Genomic DNA, 23,204 nt, shown 5'->3' with positions numbered 1-23,204 from the left:
ACTACTGCTGGTTTCTCACAAATAGTATATCCACGTTCCTCTGTAACAATAAAGTCGTGCAGGACGTGCGAAGGTTGTAGATTACTATTCAAGTCTGTAATAATATTACAAGTAATGTTCACATTATAATCATCGAAGAGTTTTATAGGCTGATCAGACTCGTAACGTACGTTCGGTAGGAGCTCCCTCGATGAAAATCCAAGCAGTGGTCCAATCGAATCAGGTTGTGATTTGAAGTCAATCTTAAATGATGATTCAATAACACATTTATGTGTAATGTTGCTTATAGTGATTGAGAACTTGTAATTATGATAACTAAAACTATCTTCCCCAAACTGATCAATTAACGTACTTTCAATATAGTCGTGAATATCGTCTACTGTATAACTACCTGTGGGCAGTGTTAGCACATACTCATCGTAATAGAACTTGTTTAAACCATCACGCACATTATAGATTTTATTGTAGCTTTCAAACGATACTAGTCCAAGACTATGCGGCTGATAACCAAGTTCGATTGGTGGATTAAAATAGACGGTTGTTTCAGGTCCTTCTCCACGTACAGCAAACGTTCTTTCACTGTTCGTCATCACGTAGACACTAATGCACTTTCTCTACTGTCTGGGTTTGATATAAGAACATAAGACATAATCGTCCGCACATGCGTGTATTAAAGTTTTGCACACGGTTTTTATTGTAAACAATGTCTGCACTGCTTCCGAAATAACGTATGAGCTCAAAATGAGGAGGTAAATCTCCATAGCTATCAAAATACCATACTTTAGATTTACGTTTTACATAAGCAACGTAATGAGTTCCAGGTCCACGACTGTAGTCCAAGTTAATTACGGCACTTTCACGTTCACGTGGGCGCACTGGTAGTTGATCGCGCATATACACTCCTCGAAAATAATGAATTCCTAGTTGTTTAGCAAACGTAAAAACTTCATCATGCGTTAGAGCTCGATATGGCAGTGCATTCAGTAGACGTTTTTGGGAGAAATGTAGATACCAAGCCCTTTCTTGTATGGCGCTAGCTTCATGTTCACACCTTTGCCTCGTAACGCAATTGCCTCCATCGTCTTGTGTTTGACGTTCACTCTCTTTCAACTGTTGTTTCACTTCTTCTACAGCTTTGACAGTTCTCGCTACAGCACTAGCACCACCTAGCAATGACCCTAAAGCTGCTAAGCCAGCAAACAGCGCAGGAAGAAATCCTCCTCGTTTTGGTACAGGAATAATTCGTGCACGTTTACTAAATATTGCTCTGCACTTTGGAGAAATTCTCGCTCTTGCTGCGCGTAACGCCTTAGTAATAGCTACACGAGGATTGTATTCCCCTCGAATAGCTTTTTGCGCAGCCTTTATAACATCTTTCCATCCAACAGTTTTTACTTTCTTCTTCTTCATGTCGTTTGGATATCGTTGTTTCACCATGCTGGACACGACTTTACTAGTCAAGAGCAAATCATAAACTAACCGTTGCCTCTTGTTTCGTTTAATATATATATTACTATTACGTACTTTATGATTTAGTTATCATGAAGATTATAAAGCAGCAAGACACGCTACCTGTTACCGACATTGTACCACATCTCTTGCCTAGTTCTAGTACAACTACAAGAAAACGTCATGGAACGTTGTTTCCTTGTACTGTTCGATGTATTATATCAGGTCCGTCGGGATGCGGTAAAACAAATCTTTTACTCACACTTATTACTTCTGTAAATGGTGTACGCTTCGAGAATATTTACGTTTTCGCAAAGTCACTCTATCAGCCGCTATATACTATTCTACAAACAGTAATGCACGATGTAGTTAAAGATGGAATAAGATATTTTAAATTTAATTCACATGAGCAAGTACCATCACCAGACGATGTGCTTCCTAATTCTCTTATGATCTTTGATGATGTCGCAACAGAACAGCAAAACGTTATTCGTGCATTCTTTAGTATGGGTCGGCATAAATATGTTGATTGCATCTATTTGTGCCAAACCTATTCTCGTGTGCCTAAGCAGTTGATACGCGACAACGCAAATGTTATTGTGCTTTTTCGGCAAGATGAGCGCAACATGCGACATGTGTATAACGATCATGTTAACACTGATATGACATTCGATGACTTTAAACGTATGTGTGCTAAATGTTGGTCATTACACCGTTACAGCTTTTTAGTTATTGATAAAGAAAGTGATGTACAGCATGGACGATATCGCATGGGTTTCGATCATTTTATATGCATTAACACAGAATTACAGTAACTACTTGATTAAAAACCATCATCATGTTAACATCTAGCAAGGAGATCACAAAACATATCATCCAAGCTCGAAACAATATTCGACGGAAATTTAAAGAGCTTAAACGTATTCAAGCAGACACGGATTTATTTTTAAAAACACAACTAAGTACACCACTCAAAGAAATTTTCAATTCTACTTCATTACCGCAGTCTACTTCAAGTTTTGCTTCTATGCAAACATCATATCATAAAGAGAAGCATGAAGAAGAAAAGCATGAAGAAGATACGGAAGAGAAGAAGCAGGATGTAGATCAAGAAGAGGAAGAGGAAGATAAAGAAGAAGGAGAAGAATAACTTAATGATACATCACCATCTAAGCGTGTTGAGTTTTTAACTACAGATGTTATTGCTGAAACACCTACTACATCGACGAAAAATCTACCATCTTTGTCTGAGGTTATGGTTACACCAGAGTATCGCAATCAGTTTAGAACTTTTATTCAAGATACCTATGGATCTCTCTTTGCACCTTATATAGAAAAACTTTTTACAGGACAAACTGACACTACCTACGGTATTCGCTACGAAGATGACTGTTTCCGGATAGGAAATTCAAATGTTAAGATTAATAACAACAAACTCATTGTAAAAGGTGTTACCTATAAACCTACGAAAGGACTCTTAGAACTTCTTTTCTCACGAATACCTGACAAGGATATAATTTTACAAGATGATCTTAAAAAATATAAAGCAATACTTTTTGCTACTGACGCAACACAACGTAATTACAAAAGAACAGAAGCTGTAAATGCGAATAAGAGTTACAAGTATCGTGAGTTTATTTCTAAGCTGTTTCCGACTGCACGTAGTCTAGATGTTATCTACAAGCCTTTGTTGCCGTATGTGGATGTAAGATACTGGAATGACCCAAACTTACTCGTTGAACGATTACAACTTTTAAGAGCATCGCAAGAGGCTGGTCACACTGGTCACGGATCAGAAATTCTAGAAATAGAAAGAGAACTACGTTATGCCGGTATTATTTTGTAATGGCTCGTCAAGAGAAGATCTCACCTGTAAAGGTAAACATCGCACATGAGTTACATAAACCAGCACGTTTCACCTACTGTCGCAGACGCGTTATTACACGAGGAAAAGATGATCTCTGGCAAGCAGACTTAGTAGAAATGATTCCATATGCTTCTAGTAATAAGGGGTATAAGTATCTACTTACTGTTATCGATGTGTACTCGAAGTTTGCTTTTGCACAACCCGTGCGTTCTAAAACAGCAGCTCAAGTTAAAGAAGCATTTAAACATATTGTTGAAGAATCGAAACGCTGCCCAAGGCTTCTTCAAACTGATCAAGGTAAAGAGATTTACAACAAGGATTTTTCTTCTTACCTCAAGTTACTTGGCATTCAACACTACTCTACGTTCAGCAATCTCAAGGCAAGTGTTGTAGAACGCTTTAATCGTACACTCAAAACAATGATGTGGCGAGAATTTACAGCGCAAGGTTCATATCGTTGGATTGATCTGCTACCTAGACTTTTATCTACCTACAACGATACACCTCATCGCACTATCGGAACAAAGCCACGTCTTGTTACAAAGAATACACCTCGTATAAATGCTATTCATTTTGTAATTAAAACAGCTGATCCACGTCGCCATCGCTTTAAAGAAGGTGATTTTGTTCGCATCAGCAAACACAAGTCTATCTTTGCAAAAGGATACACACCTAACTGGAGCACTGAAATTTTTCAAATCAGAAGTGTTAAGCTTACTAATCCAGTTACGTATTTACTTCGCGATCTCAGAGGACAGCCTATTGAAGGAGGATTCTACATCGAAGAACTGCAAAAACAAAATATCCTGATCACTATTTAGTTGAACGTGTTATTCGACGTCGTGGCAATAAACTGTATGTTAAATGGCTTGGTTTTAATAACAGCTTTAATTCATGGATAAATAAAGAGGATGTACTTTAAATCTTATGTGTGTTTTCTTTTAATCCTCTACGTTTTCCTTTCTTCTAAGTCACTAGGACATGCTGTAGGATTAAACAACACCTGTAATATGTTTTGACAATTCATATTTATTTTAGAATATATATATACATTTTTATCCTTTGTTTATTTTGCGGTCTTTGTCACTCAGTTTTCGTTTTATTACACCAACAACGACAAGTGCTGCTATATTCTTCTGAGCAGCTAAAGCACTAGGTAATAACACACACACACACACACACACACAGCATAACTGTACGAAGCAGATTTTAACAGCTACACGACATACTCTATGCAGGCAGCATGTAACTACGTGTCAGGCGAACGTGTTCTAGGGCCGCAGGGGAGATGAAGCACGAAGAAAAGAAGATCAATCACTCTATTGATGAGTCCACGCCCAACATGCTTCCTCATCTTTCTCCCAGCACGTTTCTTCACCTTTTCCTTGTTTACTCTCTCCACAACCATGATAAGTGTTTATAAGCGAAGACAACTCGTTAGTTTTAGGTCCGTGATACAGTTTAATTAGTTGACATGTACGGCACTGTCTCACAGAAGGTCGTCTACCTAAACTCACGTGTTCATGATGTAAACTACACGTTTGAAGCTCTGAAAAAACAGGATCTTGAGTCCACTCACGAGGCACCTTATCCCAAATCTTCTTTACAGCATTCGCAGCTACATTAACCAAAAATGCCTTTGGTAATGCATTTAACTCTTCTTCAGTAAAAGTGTTTAGTTTCTTTTTGCATGCATAAAACTTTACGATCGCCTTTTCAACTGCGTTACACTTAGTATCTGTTAGAAATGACATGATGTCTTTACTCTACAAATGTTTCTTTTACACTAAGGTTATTTCGACACTGCAGTTTACATATGTTGTTCACTTCCCGGCATGCACTGCGACACAACCAATCAAAGAGCATGCATACATGTTGTAAAGACTGTTTACTTGTTTCTCTGCTATGCTCTTTCGGAAGAGTTTTAAATGATGGGCACCCTAATTCATGCATGTCGATAACTTCACACGATGATGGTAGAAAATCACGCAACCATTCTTTCTTTTCACAACCCTTTAAAAGAACAAGATCTGCTCTTGGCAAATGTGCATTCATCATTATAGGTAGAAAACGATAAGGTATTGCTTTTTCTTCCCACTTCAAACCTAAATTGTTTTCAATCCACTGAGTCTACTTTTTATCTTCATCTGTTTGCAAACAGTAAGGAAACGGTGGACTAAATACTAAACTAACAAGTTTTGGAGCCCACAACACACTACAATCTAACACAGCCACCTCTTTAAACACAAATTTGTTTCCGTTTACTTTAAAGCCTTGCACATCAACTATTAATGTTTTCGTCATGTTTGCACTCCACACTCTATCACTGTTTCTCGAAGACTAAAGCTTTTAGTCAACGAACGGGTCTAAACATGCATGATGATGTCATCACTGCAGCACGTGCTTACTCTAGCTTTCCCGATGCATGATTAAACTTGTTCGAATTTACTGCCACCACATTTCAACTAAAGAGTGCAGCATCGAGGTAAGCGATGTAAGATGGCGGTAGCTAAAGATGGTAGCACTGTTCTCTCTGGATTAAAGATGGCTGCTTGTCATAAAGATTTTTTCAAATTATCCGCCACCACATTTCAACTAAAGAGTGCAGCACTGAGGTTTACCATGCAAGATGGCGGGTGACAGCTTGTCAAATAGATTTTTTTCTAAGGTAAGTAGCTAAAGAGGGCAGCACTAAGGTTAGCAATGCAAGTTGGTGGATGACAGCTGTGACGTAAAAAATTACCCGCAAGATAGCACCACGATGCTCTTTTCATTAAAGATGGCAGCTTTTCAAATAGAATTTTTCAAATTTACCGCCTCAAAGGTAAGTAGCTAAAGAGGGCAACACTGTTCTCTCTGGATTAAAGATGGCTGCTTGTCGAAAAGAAATTTTCAAATTATCCGCCACCACAAAGAGGGCAGCACGATACTCTCTTGATTAAAGATGGTGGATGACAGCTGAAGAGCACATAGAATTTGTTTCCAAACAAGAGTACGTGGAATTTACCACCACCACATAGAGTGCAGCACTGTTCTCTGTAGATTAAAGATGGCGTATGACAGCTGACGAAATTACCCGCATGATAGCAGCACGGTGCTCTGTTGATTAAAGATGGCAGATGACACCTGTCAAAAAAAAGCACATGGCTTTGTTTCCAAACAAGAGCACGTGGAATTTGCCGCCACCACATTTCAAACTAAAGAGGGCAGCACTATGCTCTGTTGATTAAAGATGGCGGATGGTAGCTGTCAAAAAAGCACGTGAGTTTGTTTCCAAACAAGAGCACGTGAAATTTTTCAATTTGCCGCCACCACATTTCAAAGGTATCTAGCTAAAGATGGCAGCACGGTGCTCTCTTGATTAAAGATGGCGGATGATAGCTAACAGAACTTTTCAAATTGCCCGCTACTACGTGCTTAAGGTAGTAGCCATAAAGAGGGCAGCACGGTGTTCTGTGGATTAAAGATGGCGGTTGACAGCTGACGAAATTGCCCGCATGATAGCAGCACGGTGCTCTGTTGATTAAAGATGGCGGATGACAGCTGTCAAAAAAGCACATGGCTTTGTTTCCAAACAAGAGCACGTGGAATTTGCCGCCACCACATTTCAAAGGTATCTAGCTAAAGAGGGCAGCACTGTGCTCTGTTGATTAAAGATGGCGGATGACGGCTGTCAAAAAAGCGCGTGAGTTTGTTTCCAAACAAGAGCATGTAGAATTTGCCGCCACCACATAGAGGGCAGCACGGTGCTCTCTTGATTAAAGATGGCTGCTGTCATGTGGAATTGCCTGCCACCACAGGTATCTAGCTAAAGAGGGCAGCACGGTGCTCTCTAGATTAAAGATGGCTGCTGTCAAAAAGCATTTTTCACGTTTCAAAGGTAAGTAGCTAAAGAGGGCAGCACTGTGCTCTATAGATTAAAGATGGCGGATGACAGCTGCACGTAGAAGGTAAGTAGCTAAAGAGGGCAGCACTGTGCTCTATAGATTAAAGATGGCGGATGTCAGCTGCACGTGGATTTGTTTATCTCACGCTAGTGAGGTTAAGTTGGTAGCACTAAGGTTTAGGCCCGCCAAGATGGCAGCACTGCCGATGACAGGTGACGAATTTTACATCTACTACGATAAAGAGGGCAGCACAGTGCTCTGTGGTTTAAAGATGGCGGACGACAGCTGTCAAAAAAGCACGTGGCTGTCAAAAAGCACGTGGCTTTGTTTACCACACGCTAGTTAGGTTAGGTTGGCACTACTGAGGTTTAGGCCCGTCAAGATGGCAGTACTGAGGTTAGCGATGCGTTGTTGTCTGTCAAAATGCACGTGGCTGTCAAAAAACACGTGGCTTTGTTTACCTCGCACTAGTTAGGTTAAGTTGGCACTACTGAGGTTTAGGCCCGTCAAGATGGCAGTACTGAGGTTAGCGATGCGTTGTTGACTGTCAAAAAGCACGTGGCTGTCAAAAAAGCACGTGGCTTTGTTTACCTCACGCTAGTTAGGTTAAGTTGGCACTACTGAGGTTTAGGCCCGTCAAGATGGCAGCAGTGAGGTTAGCGATGCGTTGTTGTCGATGACAGCTGTCAAAAAGCACGTGGCTTTGTTTACAAATTCAAATCTCGCGCCAAAATTCAAATTTCCCGCCAAAATTCAAATTTCCCGCCAGAATTCAAATTTCCCGCGGGAGGAGGCCACAGAACTGTCCAATTATACTACTATTTTGAGCTCTAGAAGGGTGCAGTATGTATTTATATAGTGTGCGTGTTAGTACAATAATTTTGTAGAACGTGAAATACTGTCCTTGTTGTCAAAACCTCATTTTGGTATAAAGTGATTTATGATACTTATAAATAGGACTATCGATGTATTTCTACAGTGCTTATACAAGGTGATTGTACGTCATCATTGGGTAACTGCTCCGAGCCACCCAGCTATTGTTCAGCAATGAATTACAACACTGCCGTTGATCTTACGGAAACATTATTATTACTGTTGAGTTTGGAATATGTTAATTAATATTTCAGAACAAAGTAAACCCATGTCCTCATCCCAAGGTGGTGCAGCTCTCTTAAGGCACACCCACAATGGAGCTAAAAATGTCGTATGGCTTTTAGTGCCGGGATATCCCAGGACGGGTTCGGCTTGCCAGGTGCTGGTCTTTCCATTTGACTCCCGTAGGCGACCTGCGCGTCGTGATGAGGATGAAATGATGATGAAGACAACACATACACCCAGCCCCCGTGCCAATTGAATTAACCAATTAAGGTTGAAATCCCCGACCCGGCCGGGAATCGATCCCGGGACCCTCTGAACCGAAGGCCAGTACGCTAACCATTCAGCCAACGAGTCGGACACAATGGAGGTGAGCCGTATGTACCACCAAGTTTCATTGAAACATGTCTGGTCCAAACCGTTTCGAACTGTCAAAACACAGCCATCTCTGTACAGGCCATGAAGACTTTTTCTGGGAGGTAGGGGAGTGGCAGGTAAACGCTTTCACTTTCCGTAACCACGGCACTGAAATGGCGTATGGCATTTAGTGCCGGGAGTGTCCAAGGACAATTTCGCCTCGCCAGATGAAGGTCTTTTGATTTGACGTCCCAAGGCGACCTGCGCGCCGTGATGAGGATGAAATGATGATGAAGACGACACATACACGATGAAGACGACACATACACCCAGCCCCCGGCCAGCGAAATCAACCAATTAAGGTTAAAATTCCCGACCCTGCCGGGAATCGAACCCGGGACCCCTGTGACCAAAGGCCAGCATGGAGCCATGGAGCCAGACAGCCCGGCATTAAGTGGCATACAGTGGTTATCTCTAAGCCCGGTCGCCTTTGCCCCCACAAATTAACCTGGTAGTCACTTTCGTTGGAGGCCGAGTGAATCCCTGTGCCATGAGCAGTTCCAGAAATGGAAATCTCGTTTCTTAAATTTTACGACTTTGTGACAGGGAATCGAACCCATGTCCGTCCCGGTGAAGAGATGACACCTTCACTGCCTCAATTAGACTAGTTCTAAGTTGAATTGTACATTACAGATATATCTTGTGAATGAAATATGTTCCCCTAATTTACCTCACGGTACGTCAGCGTCTCCGAAGACCGTGAATTTAGTTAGTGGGACCTAACACCAATAACATCGTTACTACTAGCCGATGCTTGAATATCTCGTAACTCTTCAGTTGGTGAATCATGCCCGACGCATTTTCTTTCCAAGTTAAGAAAGCTTCAGACTTTCCACTGGGAACATGTAGTACGCCATTCATAATTTCCTGGGACTTAGTAGCCAAAGATATGCGTTTAAAATATAGCATTGAGTACATTTTCAAAGGATGCAGGTCTTTCCCATCCATCGTAAATAGAAGGCTCAACGCTCAAATGAAACAGCAGATTCTGCTATCCGCCTCGTGATTGACTGAGGTTTTTAAAAAAAATTGCTTTACGTCGCACCGACACAGATAGGTCTTATGGAGACGATGGGATAGGAAAGGGTAGGAGTGGGAAGGAAGCGGCCGTGGCGTTAATTAAGGTACAGCCAGAACATTTGTCTGGTGTGGAAATGGGAAACCACGAAAAACTATCTTCAGGACTGCCGACAGTGGCGTTCGAACCCACTATCTCCCGGATGCAAGCTCACAGCTGCGCGCCTCTAACCACACGTCCAACTCGCCCGGTCTGAGGTAAATCAGCTCTTCTACCACCCTTCTTCCCGCTTGGACATAGGTGTATGTTATTCGCTGTAAATGGAAAACTGAATCGCCAAATGACTCCTCTGGTTGACCGAGACATCACACAGTGTATCGCGTGACGTAGGAAGTGTACTTCGCCTTCTCGAGAAACTCATCAGACGCTCCTCGTCTGCCAGTCATCGAGAATTTCTCGGGCTTCTCGAGCCATACATTCTCCTTTCCCATCCCTAATAGCAAGTATTTTATGGACCTCGTTGACCAATTCCGTGGATATATATTTGCTTTACGGGCCAACTCGCCCGGTATTATTATTATTATTATTATTATTATTATTATTATTATTATTATTATTATTATTATTATTATTATTATTATTAAGTTTTTCCCTATTTCCAGGTCGGCCAGCCGTGTCACGAGATGCTAGTGGGGTGTTCGTATGCCGGCCAATCCTACGATTGTACCCAGCTGTTTAACCCCACCATCACCGATGAAGGTATCTGCTGTTCCTTTAACAAGGTGCATCGGGATTTTCTTTTTCGAAATCCGTAAGTGTTGTTAACATACATGATGCTTTAACGCAGTATGGACTGTTTAATTAATGCAATCACCTTATGTACTATAGATTTCATCAATATTTTGAAAATCTTTTTTTTGTGAAATTGCTGGATTTTTCATTGATATGATACAATTGCAAAACTTTTTTTCTAGTTTTTTTACGTCGCACCGACACAGATAGGTCTTATGGCGAAAATGAAATAGGAAAGGTCTAGGAATGGGATGGAAACGGCCGTGGCCTTCACTAAGGTAACTTACCTGGTGCCTGGTGTGAAAATGGGAAACCACGGAAAACCATCTTCAGGGCTGCCGACAGTGGGGCTCGAACCCACTATCTCCCGGATGCGAGCTCACAGCTGCGCGCCCCTAACCGCACGGCGAACTTGCCCGGTCACAATTGCAAAACTAGGCTTATGTATGTATGTATGTATGTATGATCAGTCCTCAGCCCGAAGGCTGGTTGGATCCTCAACCACTTCACCATTAGCTGCCATAGATGGCCTAGGCATCAGTAGAAAGGCGCAACGTGTCAAATGAAACATATGCACATATGTTTCTCTAGAATGGTTCAAAGTGGCCAGGTGCATGACGTTTCATCGGGGCTAGGTCCCCAAGCTTTCATACTGTATATGACAGTTGCAATAGGCCATTCATTTCTCTTGATTGGTGTTCCTTTTTTTTCTGGTAGTAAATGAGTTATTTGAACACATAGAGCAACGGTTTCTCATTAGTGGACATCGGTTACTTTCTTGAGATTCTGACTTTGCTCTTGTATAGGAAAGGAAGGGAGTCACAAAGCCACATGCTGCCAGATATCTCCATAGAATTGTGAAAGAAGGTGAATAGTGGGAAGTGATAAAACCGTTCAAAGTAGTCCCCGTGTGTGCTGCGCATCTCTTTGGTTTTCAAACTATGGTAAGTAAGATTATCAATATAAATATTTCCAAAGCTGTCAGCATCACCCATGACTAATCTATAGTGCAAGGTAGGTCACAAATTGCCATGTGTTCCTTTGACTTAATTCTTTAAAAAAATGAATCTATTAAATTAAGGTATTTACCGGGCGAGTTGGGCTTGCGGTCAGGGGCACGCGGCTGTGAGCTTGCATCCGGTAGATAGCGGGTTCGAATCACACTGTCGGCAGCCCTGAAGATTTTTTCCGTGGTTTCCCATTTTCACACCAGGCAAATGCTGGGGCTGTACCTTAATTAAGGCAACGGCCGCTTCCTTCCAACTCCTAGGCCTTTTCTGTCCCATCGTCGCCATAAGACCTATCTGTGTCGGTGCGACGTAAAGCAACTAGCAACAAATTAAGGTATTTGTCAGAAATATTCTTATCAATAATTCACTGCTTGTACATTTTGCACTTCTCACCTTTCTACTGATAACCATACAATTATTAAATATTTTAAGTACGGCATTAGGAACACAGCCGGCCCCGCGATGTAGGGGTAACGTGCCTGCCTCCTACCCGGAGGCCCCGGGTTCGATTCCTGACCAAGTCAGGGATTTTTACCTGAATCTGAGTGCTAGTTCGGGGTCCACTCAGCCTACGTGCTTAAAATTAAGGAGCTAACTGACGGTGAGATAGCGGCACCGGTCTAGAAAGCCAAGAATGCCGCCCCAGAGGACTCGTCGCATCGACCACACGACACCTCGTAATTTGCAGGCCTTCGGGCTGAGCAGCGGTCAGTTGGTAGGCTGTGGTCGTTTGGAGCTGTTGTACTATGGGGTTTGGTTTGGTTTGGTTTGGTTTGGTTTGGTTTGGTTTGGTTTGGTTTGGTTTGGATTAGGACCTCAAGCTTCGTTTTCCACCCTTAAACCTATATAAAACCAGCTAAGTATAAAGGCTCATGAGTAGGGCTCGGATCTTTAGGTACATAAAAATAGCCGGGCGTCAGACTGTTTCATTTAATCTGTGATCTTCATAATTGGCCATGCACGATTCTAGTGCCTTAATCTCAAACAGTTTGCTTTAGTACTCAAGAATACCTGATTCCTTGAAACCCAAATTTTGAAAACGTACAGTTATCCCGTTTATATGATTTCCTGTATATATACGATGCACAATGTAGCCGAGATATTTGAATTACATATAAGACAGAAATCATACTGTCAGCACGAAGTAGCTTCATAAACTTAACTGAAATCTTCTTAATTCTTGAAGTGAACGAATTGTTCAACGTGTGTATATCTTCCATTTCAGGCGAGATTTATCTGATCTGAATGTTACATTCCCCATCCAGACAGTAGATTGGACACCAGAGAGTGGCTATCCTGCCAATAGTGTCATAGGAAGTGTTCCCTTTCGTCCGCGGGGGCCAGGAGCTCACTTGGGCTTGCGTGTCGTCTTAGATGCGCAGATAGATGAATATTTCTGCTCCTCCACTGCTAGCATCGGATACAAGGTAAGACAATATATCAGTCTTAGACTTAACTACTACAGTAATCAGTGTATAAAAACATGTCTACAGTTATCTACAGTTATTCGACTTATGATCCATGCTTTAGGAGATACAGATCATTCAGAAAGTTTTCTTTTTTTCAAATTTGCTTTACGCCGCACCGACACAGATAGGTCTTATGGCGACGATGGGATAGGAAAGGCCTAGGAGTGGGTAGGAAGTAACCGTGGCCTTAATTAAGATACAGCCCCATCATTTGGCTGGTGTGAAAATGGGAAACCACGGAAACTCATCTTCAGGGCCGCCGACAGTGGGGTTCGAACCTACTATCTCCCGGATGCAAGCTCACAGCTGCGCATCCCTAACCGCACGGCCAAGTCGACCGGTGTCTTCAATTATATAAACATCTGGTTTCAATTCTAATCAAACTTCACGCCAGGCATTTCTTGTCCCATTCCTATCTTTATAAATGTATATAGAGTTTTGCCCCACAGCACCGGACTGGCTTGGACTAGAGTAATCAGAATTTCAGAATCTACGTCAGCTATTTCACAAAATCAACCATAAATCGTACAAAGCATTGCATTGAATATTTTACGAACAGAGTACAACAAAACACTACGGTACTAATGCGTATAACTTGTGTCTAGATATCTCCCGCGTTATCTCCTCTACAGCTGCTCGACAGCTGCCGTACGATTAGAAAACTGTACAGTGTGAAAATATGCAATTTAGCTGAGTGCGTTACTGAGTCAACGGCAGCTGTCTATTCCAGTTGCAATGCATGGCTGCTGCACGGCATGGCAACGGCAGCTGTACATTCCAGTGGCAATGCATGGCTGCTACACGGCAACGGCAGCTGTCCATTCCAGTGGCAATGCATGGCTGCTACACGGCAACGGCAGCTGTACATTCCAGTGGCAATGCATGGCTCCTACACGGCAACGGCAGCTGTACATTCCAGTGGCAATGCATGGCTGCTACACGGCAACGGCAGCTGTACATTCCAGTGGCAATGCATGGCTCCTACACGGCAACGGCAGCTGTACATTCCAGTGGCAATGCATGGCTGCTACACGGCAACGGCAGCTGTCCATTCCAGTGGCAATGCATGGCTGCTACACGGCAACGGCAGCTGTACATTCCAGTGGCAATGCATGGCTGCTACACGGCAACGGCAGCCGTCTATTCCAGTGGCAATGCATGGCTGCTACACCAGGATCGTGCCGTGACCATGTAACGTGAAAGGTTTAGTGTTCTTAGATGCCGTTCTCGGGGGCCCAGGTTCGATTCCCGGTACTGCCAGAAATTTAAGAATAGCAGTTCGGCTGGTATGTGGTTGAAATGGCACATGCAGCTCACCTCCATTAGTGGTGTGTCTGAAAAGGGCTGCACTACATCAGGATGATGATACGAGTTGAGTTTACTTTACTTTTGTGTAATAAAATACACTATGCACCAAAATTACACAAAATATCTACTAAATACACAATATTATCAACGTGATATTTTCAGGATGGTTATCATTCCAAGTATGATAATACACTAAATGTTGCCACCTCCTTACTCACTGGCGCTGTGCTAAAATCACCGGGTAGGTCTTGCCTCTCCTACCAAGAGTTCTCTTCATCTGTGTTCTCCTTCTCTTACTATATCACACGTTGTGACTAACTGTTTGCACTAAGTGCGTTTCACTATCAAACGCTCAGTTTCTAAACCTGTGATCATCAGTTGAAGTACTTATACTAATTATTTATTTACAGAATGCTAGAAGGTGATTCAATTGTCTTGATTGTCGATTAGTTACAACAGAGCAAATTTACAAATAGTATTAACCCATTAACTGTCTGCAATTTAAACTCTTTCCTAGGTTTTTAAAGCATCTAGTAACAGGGAAACGACACCAAGTTTACATTTTGAATGACTATTATCTATCATGGACATCAAATGGTGATAGATGTTAAAATACCCCTAATTCCAATGAGAAATAAATTATTACAGCAAAATGCTCTTATGTGTAATCTATAGACTATAAAAAACAAAATGATATGCTGGAATTACAGATTGTCTATTACCAACAACGTTTTTTAAGAATTCAACAATCACTTCATATACGAATTCTAGAAAGCGGTGGAAAAAATTCTGCACTGGTAACTATTTCAAAATTAATGCAGCAGTATATATCCCCAAATAGGGATCACGGCGGTTAATGGGTTAAATTATAAATGATGATTGCCCTCGGGATTTTTACTTGAAACATAACGAAGTAAGATGACCATTTCTCCAGTGTGCGAGAAATCAGTGTCCTTGACACAAGATGGCTGAGATGACTTCCTGGACACCGAATATGAGTTTCAGTGGTAGCAACCGTCCAGATATCAAAGAGATTCAGGTTCGATTCTCGAGGGCGACCACCATTCACCCCTAAAGTCCATTTATATATTCTGTTGTATTGACATAGTGTTCCAAAGTTTTAGGTGTTGTCTACACATGTACACCTTCTTTTTTCCGCCCGTAAAGTACATTTATTGTGTATAAATATGTCACATTCACTGTAACTGACGAAAAGTACGTGACCGATTCCAGCTTTTGTTACACAGCCCAGTCGAGACGCCGAAGATCGCACAAACTGGGAATTTCTTGACACCTGGTGAAGAAATACGTGTCAGTATTCGGCCTAGCATTACCAACTCGACTCCTCAACTGCGGTATATTCCTAAGTCTAAACGGCAGTGTGTATTCAGCAGTGAGGTATATCTCAAGTTTTACCGCACGTACACCCAGCGGAACTGCGCTCTGGAATGTGAAGCGAATTATACCTTGGAAATCTGCAAATGTGTCTTGTCCTACATGCCAAGTAAGTGACTACAAATGTGTCGTATCCTACATGCCAAGTAAGTGACTACAACTGTTTCTTGTCCTACATGCCAAGTAAGTGACTACAAATGTGTCTTGTCCTACATGCCAAGTAAGTGACTACAAATGTGTCTTGTCCTACACGCCAAGTAAGTGACCACAAATGTGTCTTGTCCTACATGCCAAGTAAGTGACTACAAATGTGTCTTGTCCTACATGCCAAGTAAGTGACTACAAATGTGTCGTGTCCTACATGCCAAGTAAGTGACTACAAATGTGTCTTGTCCTACACGCCAAGTAAGTGACTACAAATGTGTCTTGTCCCAGTAGCGTAGCCAGGATTTCAGTTTGGGGGGGGGGCATTTATTTTGATAGGTGTCCAAATTTCCAGAGTTTAGGTAGTATAGAATAACTAAAAAGGAAATGAGTGTCCTTGGATCCAAGTAAGAGTGGTGGATTCGTGCGGATTCCGGAAGCTAATAGTAATCATCATCATCATCATCATCATCATCATCATCATCATCTTCTTCTACTTCTTCTTCTTATTCCGTTTTTCCCACATCTGTGGGGTCACGGGTGCGAAGTGTGTCGCACGTGTGAATTTGGCCCTGTTTTACGGCCGGATGCTCTTCCCGACGCCTACCCTATATGGAGGGATGTAATCACTGTTGTGTGCTTCTTTGGTGCTTGGTTGTGTAGTATGTTGTCTGAATATGAAGAGGAAAATGTTGGGACAAACACCCAGTCCCCAAACCAGAAAATAATTACGGTAACTTTATTATAATAATGGTCATGTGATAAGCTATAAAGAAGTGACATTTTATACGATTAATGCGGCAAAGAAACACACACATACACGTCGAATCAAGGTTTCTCGCCCTTTTTCTCCATGGCTAGATGTTGAAACCAAGAGAATGATGGCCCACCATGACTCGTTATTTCGACATTATAAACAAACCTAGATGACACAGACTTCGAATCTTACCGCATCTTCAGAAATCGCACAAAGCAGTTAACCAGAAATTTAAAAAATGTGCATATTTCCTGAATTTAGCTAACAACTTTAATTCCGATCGCGAATGGGACCAATTTAGAGCTCTGGGAACAGGGAAACATCAACAGAGCCTGACAACTCCTGACATTCTACTTGACGAACTGAACGATTACTCTAGTAGAATAAATATTCAACCTACCCCAATTAACTGCACCGACTCACCGCCCTCCCCTCCAGCCAATCCACTATTCACATTTCACATTGTCACAGAAAATCAGGTTAAAAAGGCTTTGTACTCGATTAAATCAAAGGCCATGCGTGCAGATGATATTCCTATTACTTTTATACATAACATTATGGGTGCTGTCCTGCCTATACTGACGCACATACTGAATTACTGTTTACTAAACGGAATTTTCCCTACTGCCTGGAAAACAGACAATATTGAATATTATACTGGTACCTAAGAGTTTAGACCCACAATCACTCTCTGACATTCGTCCTGTGTCCATACTCCCTGTGCTTTATAAAGCTGATGATTGATTGATTGATTGATTGATTGATTGATTGATTGATTGATTGATTGATTGATTGATTGATTGATTGATTGATTGATTGATTGATTGATTGATTGATTGATTGATTGATTGATGTTTAAAGGGGCCTAACATCTAGGTCATCGGCCCCTAATGGTACGAAATGAGACGAAATGGAATGACATATTAAAAGTCTAAAATTCTCCACTGACCAGAATTCAAAAGCGTGAGAACGAAGAATGAATGGATGGACATGAATTTAAAACAATCAGTGGTTACGACCCGCAATGTCTCACATTCACATAAACAGACGTGACAATATAGTATTACTCACCAAGGGACTACTGCTATAGCATAACACTGAATCGATTATGCGTGCAGTCAAAAGGGGGTCCTAAATCGAAGTTATCGGCCCCTCATAACGGTACTGATCGCTAGCTAAACAGAACCATGGTATTTGTTCTGTTGCGGTACAAATCAAAAGTAGCAGAGACTTGCGGCATTCCACGCATTATTGTACTACTCAGAGCTTATGAAATTCGACATATAATACAGACGTATGTTTTTTTCACTTTGCGGCGCCATTTACAGGCAACGCAAACCTATGGTGTTCATCACATAAGAGTACTAACCACAGGGACCTCTCCCTATCCTGTGGTATTCCTCATATAGTGGGTACTAATCATAGGCAAGGCAGAACCATGGTAGCTATCTTCCCATCGTCCTGCTCATATGGTGGTACTAATCACAGGTACTGCAAAAGCCGACCGCACGGTGCTCCTGTGTGCTACTAATCACAAACCAATTTCGTACCTAATGTAGTGGTACTACGCACAAGTAAAATCAACCCTTGGTGTTCTCCGCGTGGTGGTACTAATCACAAGTAGTTTCATGGTTCTAATACAATCAACCCTTGGTCGCCCCTTTTAGTCGGCTCTCGCGACAGGCAGGGGATACCGTGGGTGTATTATTCGTCTGCCTCCCCCACCCACAGGGGGTGTGTGTTTGGTCCGCGAGGGTATTTTATTTCCCTCAAGTCCGCCGGAAAGCCGGTGAGGACCCCCCTATCCGCCACCTGGGACGCGCCACGTGGGAGTATCACCTCTCCCCCTGCTACGCCTGCGTAGCAGGTTCGTGGCTTTATAAAGCCTTTGAACGTTTAGTATACAAGCAAGTTCTGGAATACCTAAATAAAAATGCTCCTTTGGACCCTTTGCAATCTGGATTTAAGAAGGGTCACAGTACCGCGACAGCACTTTTGAAGGTAAGAAGAAACGCTATAGACAAACGACTGCTCACTGTACTTATCATTCTTGACTTCAGTAGCACCTTTAACACTATAGAAATTTCGACTATGATACAGTAAATGGAACTGCTAAATTTCGACCTGGCTGCACTTAAGTTTTTTAGTTATTATTTGAGTAACCATCAACAGCGTGTAACAGTAAACGACAAGGCCTCTAAATGGAAAATGAAACTTAGTAGTGCCCCACAGGGCAGTATTCTAGGGCCCTTACTTTTCCGTATTTATATCAATGACATACCATCCGTGACAGGAAATAACATATCGACACTGCAAGACAAGATATTAACAATGACCTCCGATGACTCAGTATATATGCACAACGAAATTCTCTTATACTAAACTCCACAAAATCTCAGGCAATCATAATTGGATCACGAAAATCACTGAGCTGCTCAAACAATGTCGCAATCCCGCCTATCCTACTGAATGGTAACATTATTCCCTACAGTAAAACGGTTAAAAATCTCGGCTTAATTATGAATGAAACACTTGATTGTTCTGGTCACACGAAAGAAATACGTAAAAAGACTTTTGGAATGCTTCACCCTCTTACACGGCAGAGGGATATATTTCCATTTCAGCTAAAGGTCAAACTAATACAGACACTAATTCTCCCTGTTCTTGATTATTGTGACGTTTTAGTTGTTATGGCGAGAGAAGAAACACTTAAACTTCAGCGAGCACTGAATTCCTCCCTGCGATTTATTTACAACATCGGGTACGATGTTCATACCACCCCATACTATCAGGCTGTCTCATGGCTGAAGCCTGATAAACGCCGGCAGCTACACATTTTAACGATGGTGTTTAGGAGTGTTAGGTGAAAGTCAGCCACTGTATATTTCTTCTAAATTCACCTTTTTATCATCATTTCACAGCTTAAATACACATTCTAGATCCTTTCTTTCTATTCCACTGCACCGCACAAATAAAATTAATAGATCATTTGTGGTGATCAGCGCCACATTATGGAATTCCCTGTCAGCTGAGGTCAGAGATCAAGATTTAAGGTCACCTGCCGAGACTACCTGCTGAGGACAGCTGACTGAATGGTTGAAGTGTGAATGTGTGCGTACCTGCCGATTAGTCATTTTAAGAGTGTTTAATATTGAAATGAAATGGCGTATGGCTTTTAGTGCCGGGAGTGTCCGAGGACATGTTAGGCTCGCCAGGTGCAGGTATTTTATTTGACTCCTGTAGGCGACCTGCGCGTCGGGATGAGAATGAAATGATAATGAAGACGACACATACACCCAGTCCCCGTGCCAGCGAAATTGACCAATGATGGTTAAAATTCCCGACCCTGCTGGGAATCGAACCCAGGACCCCTGTGACCAAAGGCCAACTCGCTAACCATTTAGCCATGGAGCCGCACTTTTTAATATTAATTCATTTTAATATTAATTTAGGTAGTAATTTATTTTAATTTATTTTTAATTATATTCATTTATGTAGTTTTAACTGTTTTACGTATCACAGTATTTTATTTAAGATTTTGATTAGTGTGTGGTTAAGTGTACGAGAGGGCCTCGAGCCCTAACTTCGCCACTGTAAAAAGGGCACTAATATATAAATAAATATAGAATGTAAGGGTATGGGTATAGATATTTTGTTAGTTGGTAAAGAAAAATATACGTCACAACATATGCTAGGGAGTGTTTACCTTGTCCTATTAGTTTCCCTAGCGGTTAGGGCAGCGCAGCTGTGAGCTTGCATCCAGGAGCCAGTGGATTCAAACCCTTCTGTCGGCAGCCCTGAAAATGGTTTCCCGTGGTTTCCCATTTTCACACCAGGCAAATGCTGGGGCTGTACCTTAAGGCCACGGCCGCTTCCTTCCCACTCCTACGCCTTTCCTATCCCACCGTCACCATAAGGCCTATCAGTGTCGTTGCGACGTAAAGCAAATTGTTAATTCGTTTCCCTCGCAAGCCTGGGGTGCAGAATATAGTAGTATAAAGTTACAGTTTAATGACGCTAATATTCGTATGTATAATTTTTATTAACGTGCCAGAAACCAACGACATGAAGCTGTTGCCATTTCAACACCGTTTTGAGGGCCACCGACCAAAGTCGGGATATGAACATGCGAACTCGGACTCAGAAGGACAGCGACTCAACCAACTGGATAACATGAAAAGGAGGCGTTTGTGATTATTATAAATAGATTCAGTTAGTATGTTTACACAGGTTTAATAAAGAGCATTATTAAGGCATAGGTTTTCCAACTGTCCTAAATGCACGAGGCCGGACAGAAGAACTAGCTGGAAGCTAAAGAGACTTGCAGGGGTGTCGCTTCCTTCTCTGTACACTTTTCCAAACCGAACTCCATGGCATAACAGCCCCGAAGGGCATCGCCTACCAAGCGACCGCTGTTCAGCCCGAAGTCTTGCAAATTACGAGGTGTCCTGTGGTCAGCACGACGAATCTTCTCCGCCGTTATTCTAGGCTTTCTAGACCGGGGCCGCCATCTCACCGTCAGATAGCTTCTCAATTATAATCTCGTGGGCTGAGTGTACCTCGAACCAGTCCTCAGATCCAGGTAAAAAACCTGACCTGGCCGGGAATCGAACCCGGGGCCTCCGGTAAGAGGCAGGCAAGCTACCCCTACACCGTGGGGTTGGCTTGTTACTTTTAGGTCTCCTTATTTTAGAATTAGACTTAAGGCATCCTGCATTCGATGGCCGCCACTGACAGAGTTAAGAAAGGCATGGGATCGGGAAGTACAGCCTTGTTTGTGGGTGCAATAGAGTTGGCCATGAGTCTCCCGTGATCGAAATATCTACTACCTGGCAGGTAGTCACCTTCACGGGGCGTAGTACCAAAGTGGTTCCTTTCTTTAAGAAAAAATAAATAAATGAAGATTCTTCTTCCTCACAAACGAAGAACGATATCATCAATTTTACGAATAGTTCCAATAATGCAGCCGGTTTAGAGTACAGAAGCTATGATTGTACATGGTAACAATCAAAACCATCAATATCTACTGAAGATCCGTCACCGCACTCGGTAGGACCGGCTTTCTTTTCATATCCACCGGGCGAGTTTGCCGTGCGGTTAAGTACGCACAATTGTGTGCTTTCATCCGCTTCGAACCTCACTGTCGGCAGCCCTAAAGATGGTTTTCCGTGGTTTCCCATTTTCACACCTGATGGCGGAGCTGTTGAGGATCCAACCAGCCTTAGGGCTGAAGACTGAACATACAACATACAATTAAGTCTACGGCCGCTTCCTTCCCACTCCTAACCCTTTACTTTCCCATCGTTGCCATAAGACCTATGGTGCGACGTAAAGCAAATTCTAAATACAAAATAAAACATCTTTTCACAACCCCTTCCAAGGAAAAGTTGTATCCACGCTACTGGCCTAGACTTGGCCACTGAAATTATTTCGTGAGTACGCCACTGCACCCTCTCACCATTTAAGGTACAAGGTAAGCCCGCAGAATGGTTGATACTCAAAATACACCATCATAAATTATGCTGTTATGACTCAAAAGTACTAAAGAAAGGTAAGGCACGCGACCTAGTGTTTTAAGTAGAATCTGAATCAATAGAACGTGACTTCCCATTTTAAAAATGTTTCATGCATCGACTGCGACTCAAGCCTCGGCCGTCTTGATGAGAAGATAGAACCATTGGAACTGAGTTATTACGTCCGCTAATTACAAGATAGTTACATGCACTTTTGATGGTGCCATTTGAGGTTCCAATCAGTCCCCGGGCATTTGACAAAATATATAGACCTACCTATAGAACGAAGGCACGCATCTGCGATCTGTCTTGCTACTGTTAGAATTTAAAAAAATAACTTACCGAGGATGCACATTATTTTGCCCTTAGTGACAAAACGGTCCGTCTTCAAATAAAGTTACTTATATGGCACAAAATGAGGAACTAACGTGCATCTCACAATCCTGTCACAGTCTTCCGAACGCTGCAACTTAAACATAGCACATCTTTCAACCACGGTACAACCCCAGTTTCCTGGAACCGATCTGCAAAAGCTGACACGATGTTGTAAGCTTTGAACTGTTTCTGGCCGTGGACACCGTTATCTCGGGGGTTACGTTCCGGCCCCCTATTGAGTAATCCCTGGCTAATTGCCCTTTTCCTCATCTTTTGGCATTTGTCAACACACAGTTGCATTCCCAATACTGAGGCCTCTACAGTGAAATATCCCCGAGCATCACAATCCTAAGTGTTTTCCTTTCATTCAAGCAGTACAAATATGGAGAATTATGAATGGCCGTATTGAGCCCTGCTAGTAGATTCTTTGTCGCTACGTTAATTTAATATTTCGGCGTAAGTTTTTAAGTTGTTCGTACCGGACGTAAAACAACGGCTGATCCTCGTTCTAGTTCAGGAAACATTTTGGGGGAGGGCCGGCCCCACTGGGCCCCCCCTTGGCTACGCCAGTGTCATGTCCTACATGCTAAGTAAGTTGAAATAATAACATTAAGTTATTTATTAGACCACCTAATCAATACAAAATCGTCTTGGATGATTTACATAAATTTGTTAGCTAATAGTGGGACATGTTTCGCCTTCTCTGAA

At 42.2% G+C, this 23,204-nt stretch overlaps 1 protein-coding gene across 1 annotated transcript in view; it reads left to right on the top strand.

Annotated features, from left to right (window-relative positions):
• The window catches only part of LOC136863638 (pickpocket protein 28-like), a 211,105-nt gene that overhangs the window by 84,504 nt on the left and 103,397 nt on the right, over positions 1-23,204 (top strand). Inside the window, exons 5-7 of the mRNA XM_067140003.2 lie at positions 10,396-10,544; positions 12,761-12,962; positions 15,546-15,816. Of these exons, the coding sequence (XP_066996104.2) occupies positions 10,396-10,544; positions 12,761-12,962; positions 15,546-15,816 (622 nt within the window). The remainder of the gene's footprint in view (positions 1-10,395; positions 10,545-12,760; positions 12,963-15,545; positions 15,817-23,204) is intronic.

Source organism: Anabrus simplex, chromosome 2, assembly GCF_040414725.1.
Source record: "Anabrus simplex isolate iqAnaSimp1 chromosome 2, ASM4041472v1, whole genome shotgun sequence".
Taxonomy (NCBI): Eukaryota; Metazoa; Arthropoda; class Insecta; order Orthoptera; family Tettigoniidae; genus Anabrus; species Anabrus simplex.
The sequence above is the reverse complement of the archived record's forward strand: the minus strand, read 5'-3'. Positions and strand labels throughout refer to the sequence as shown.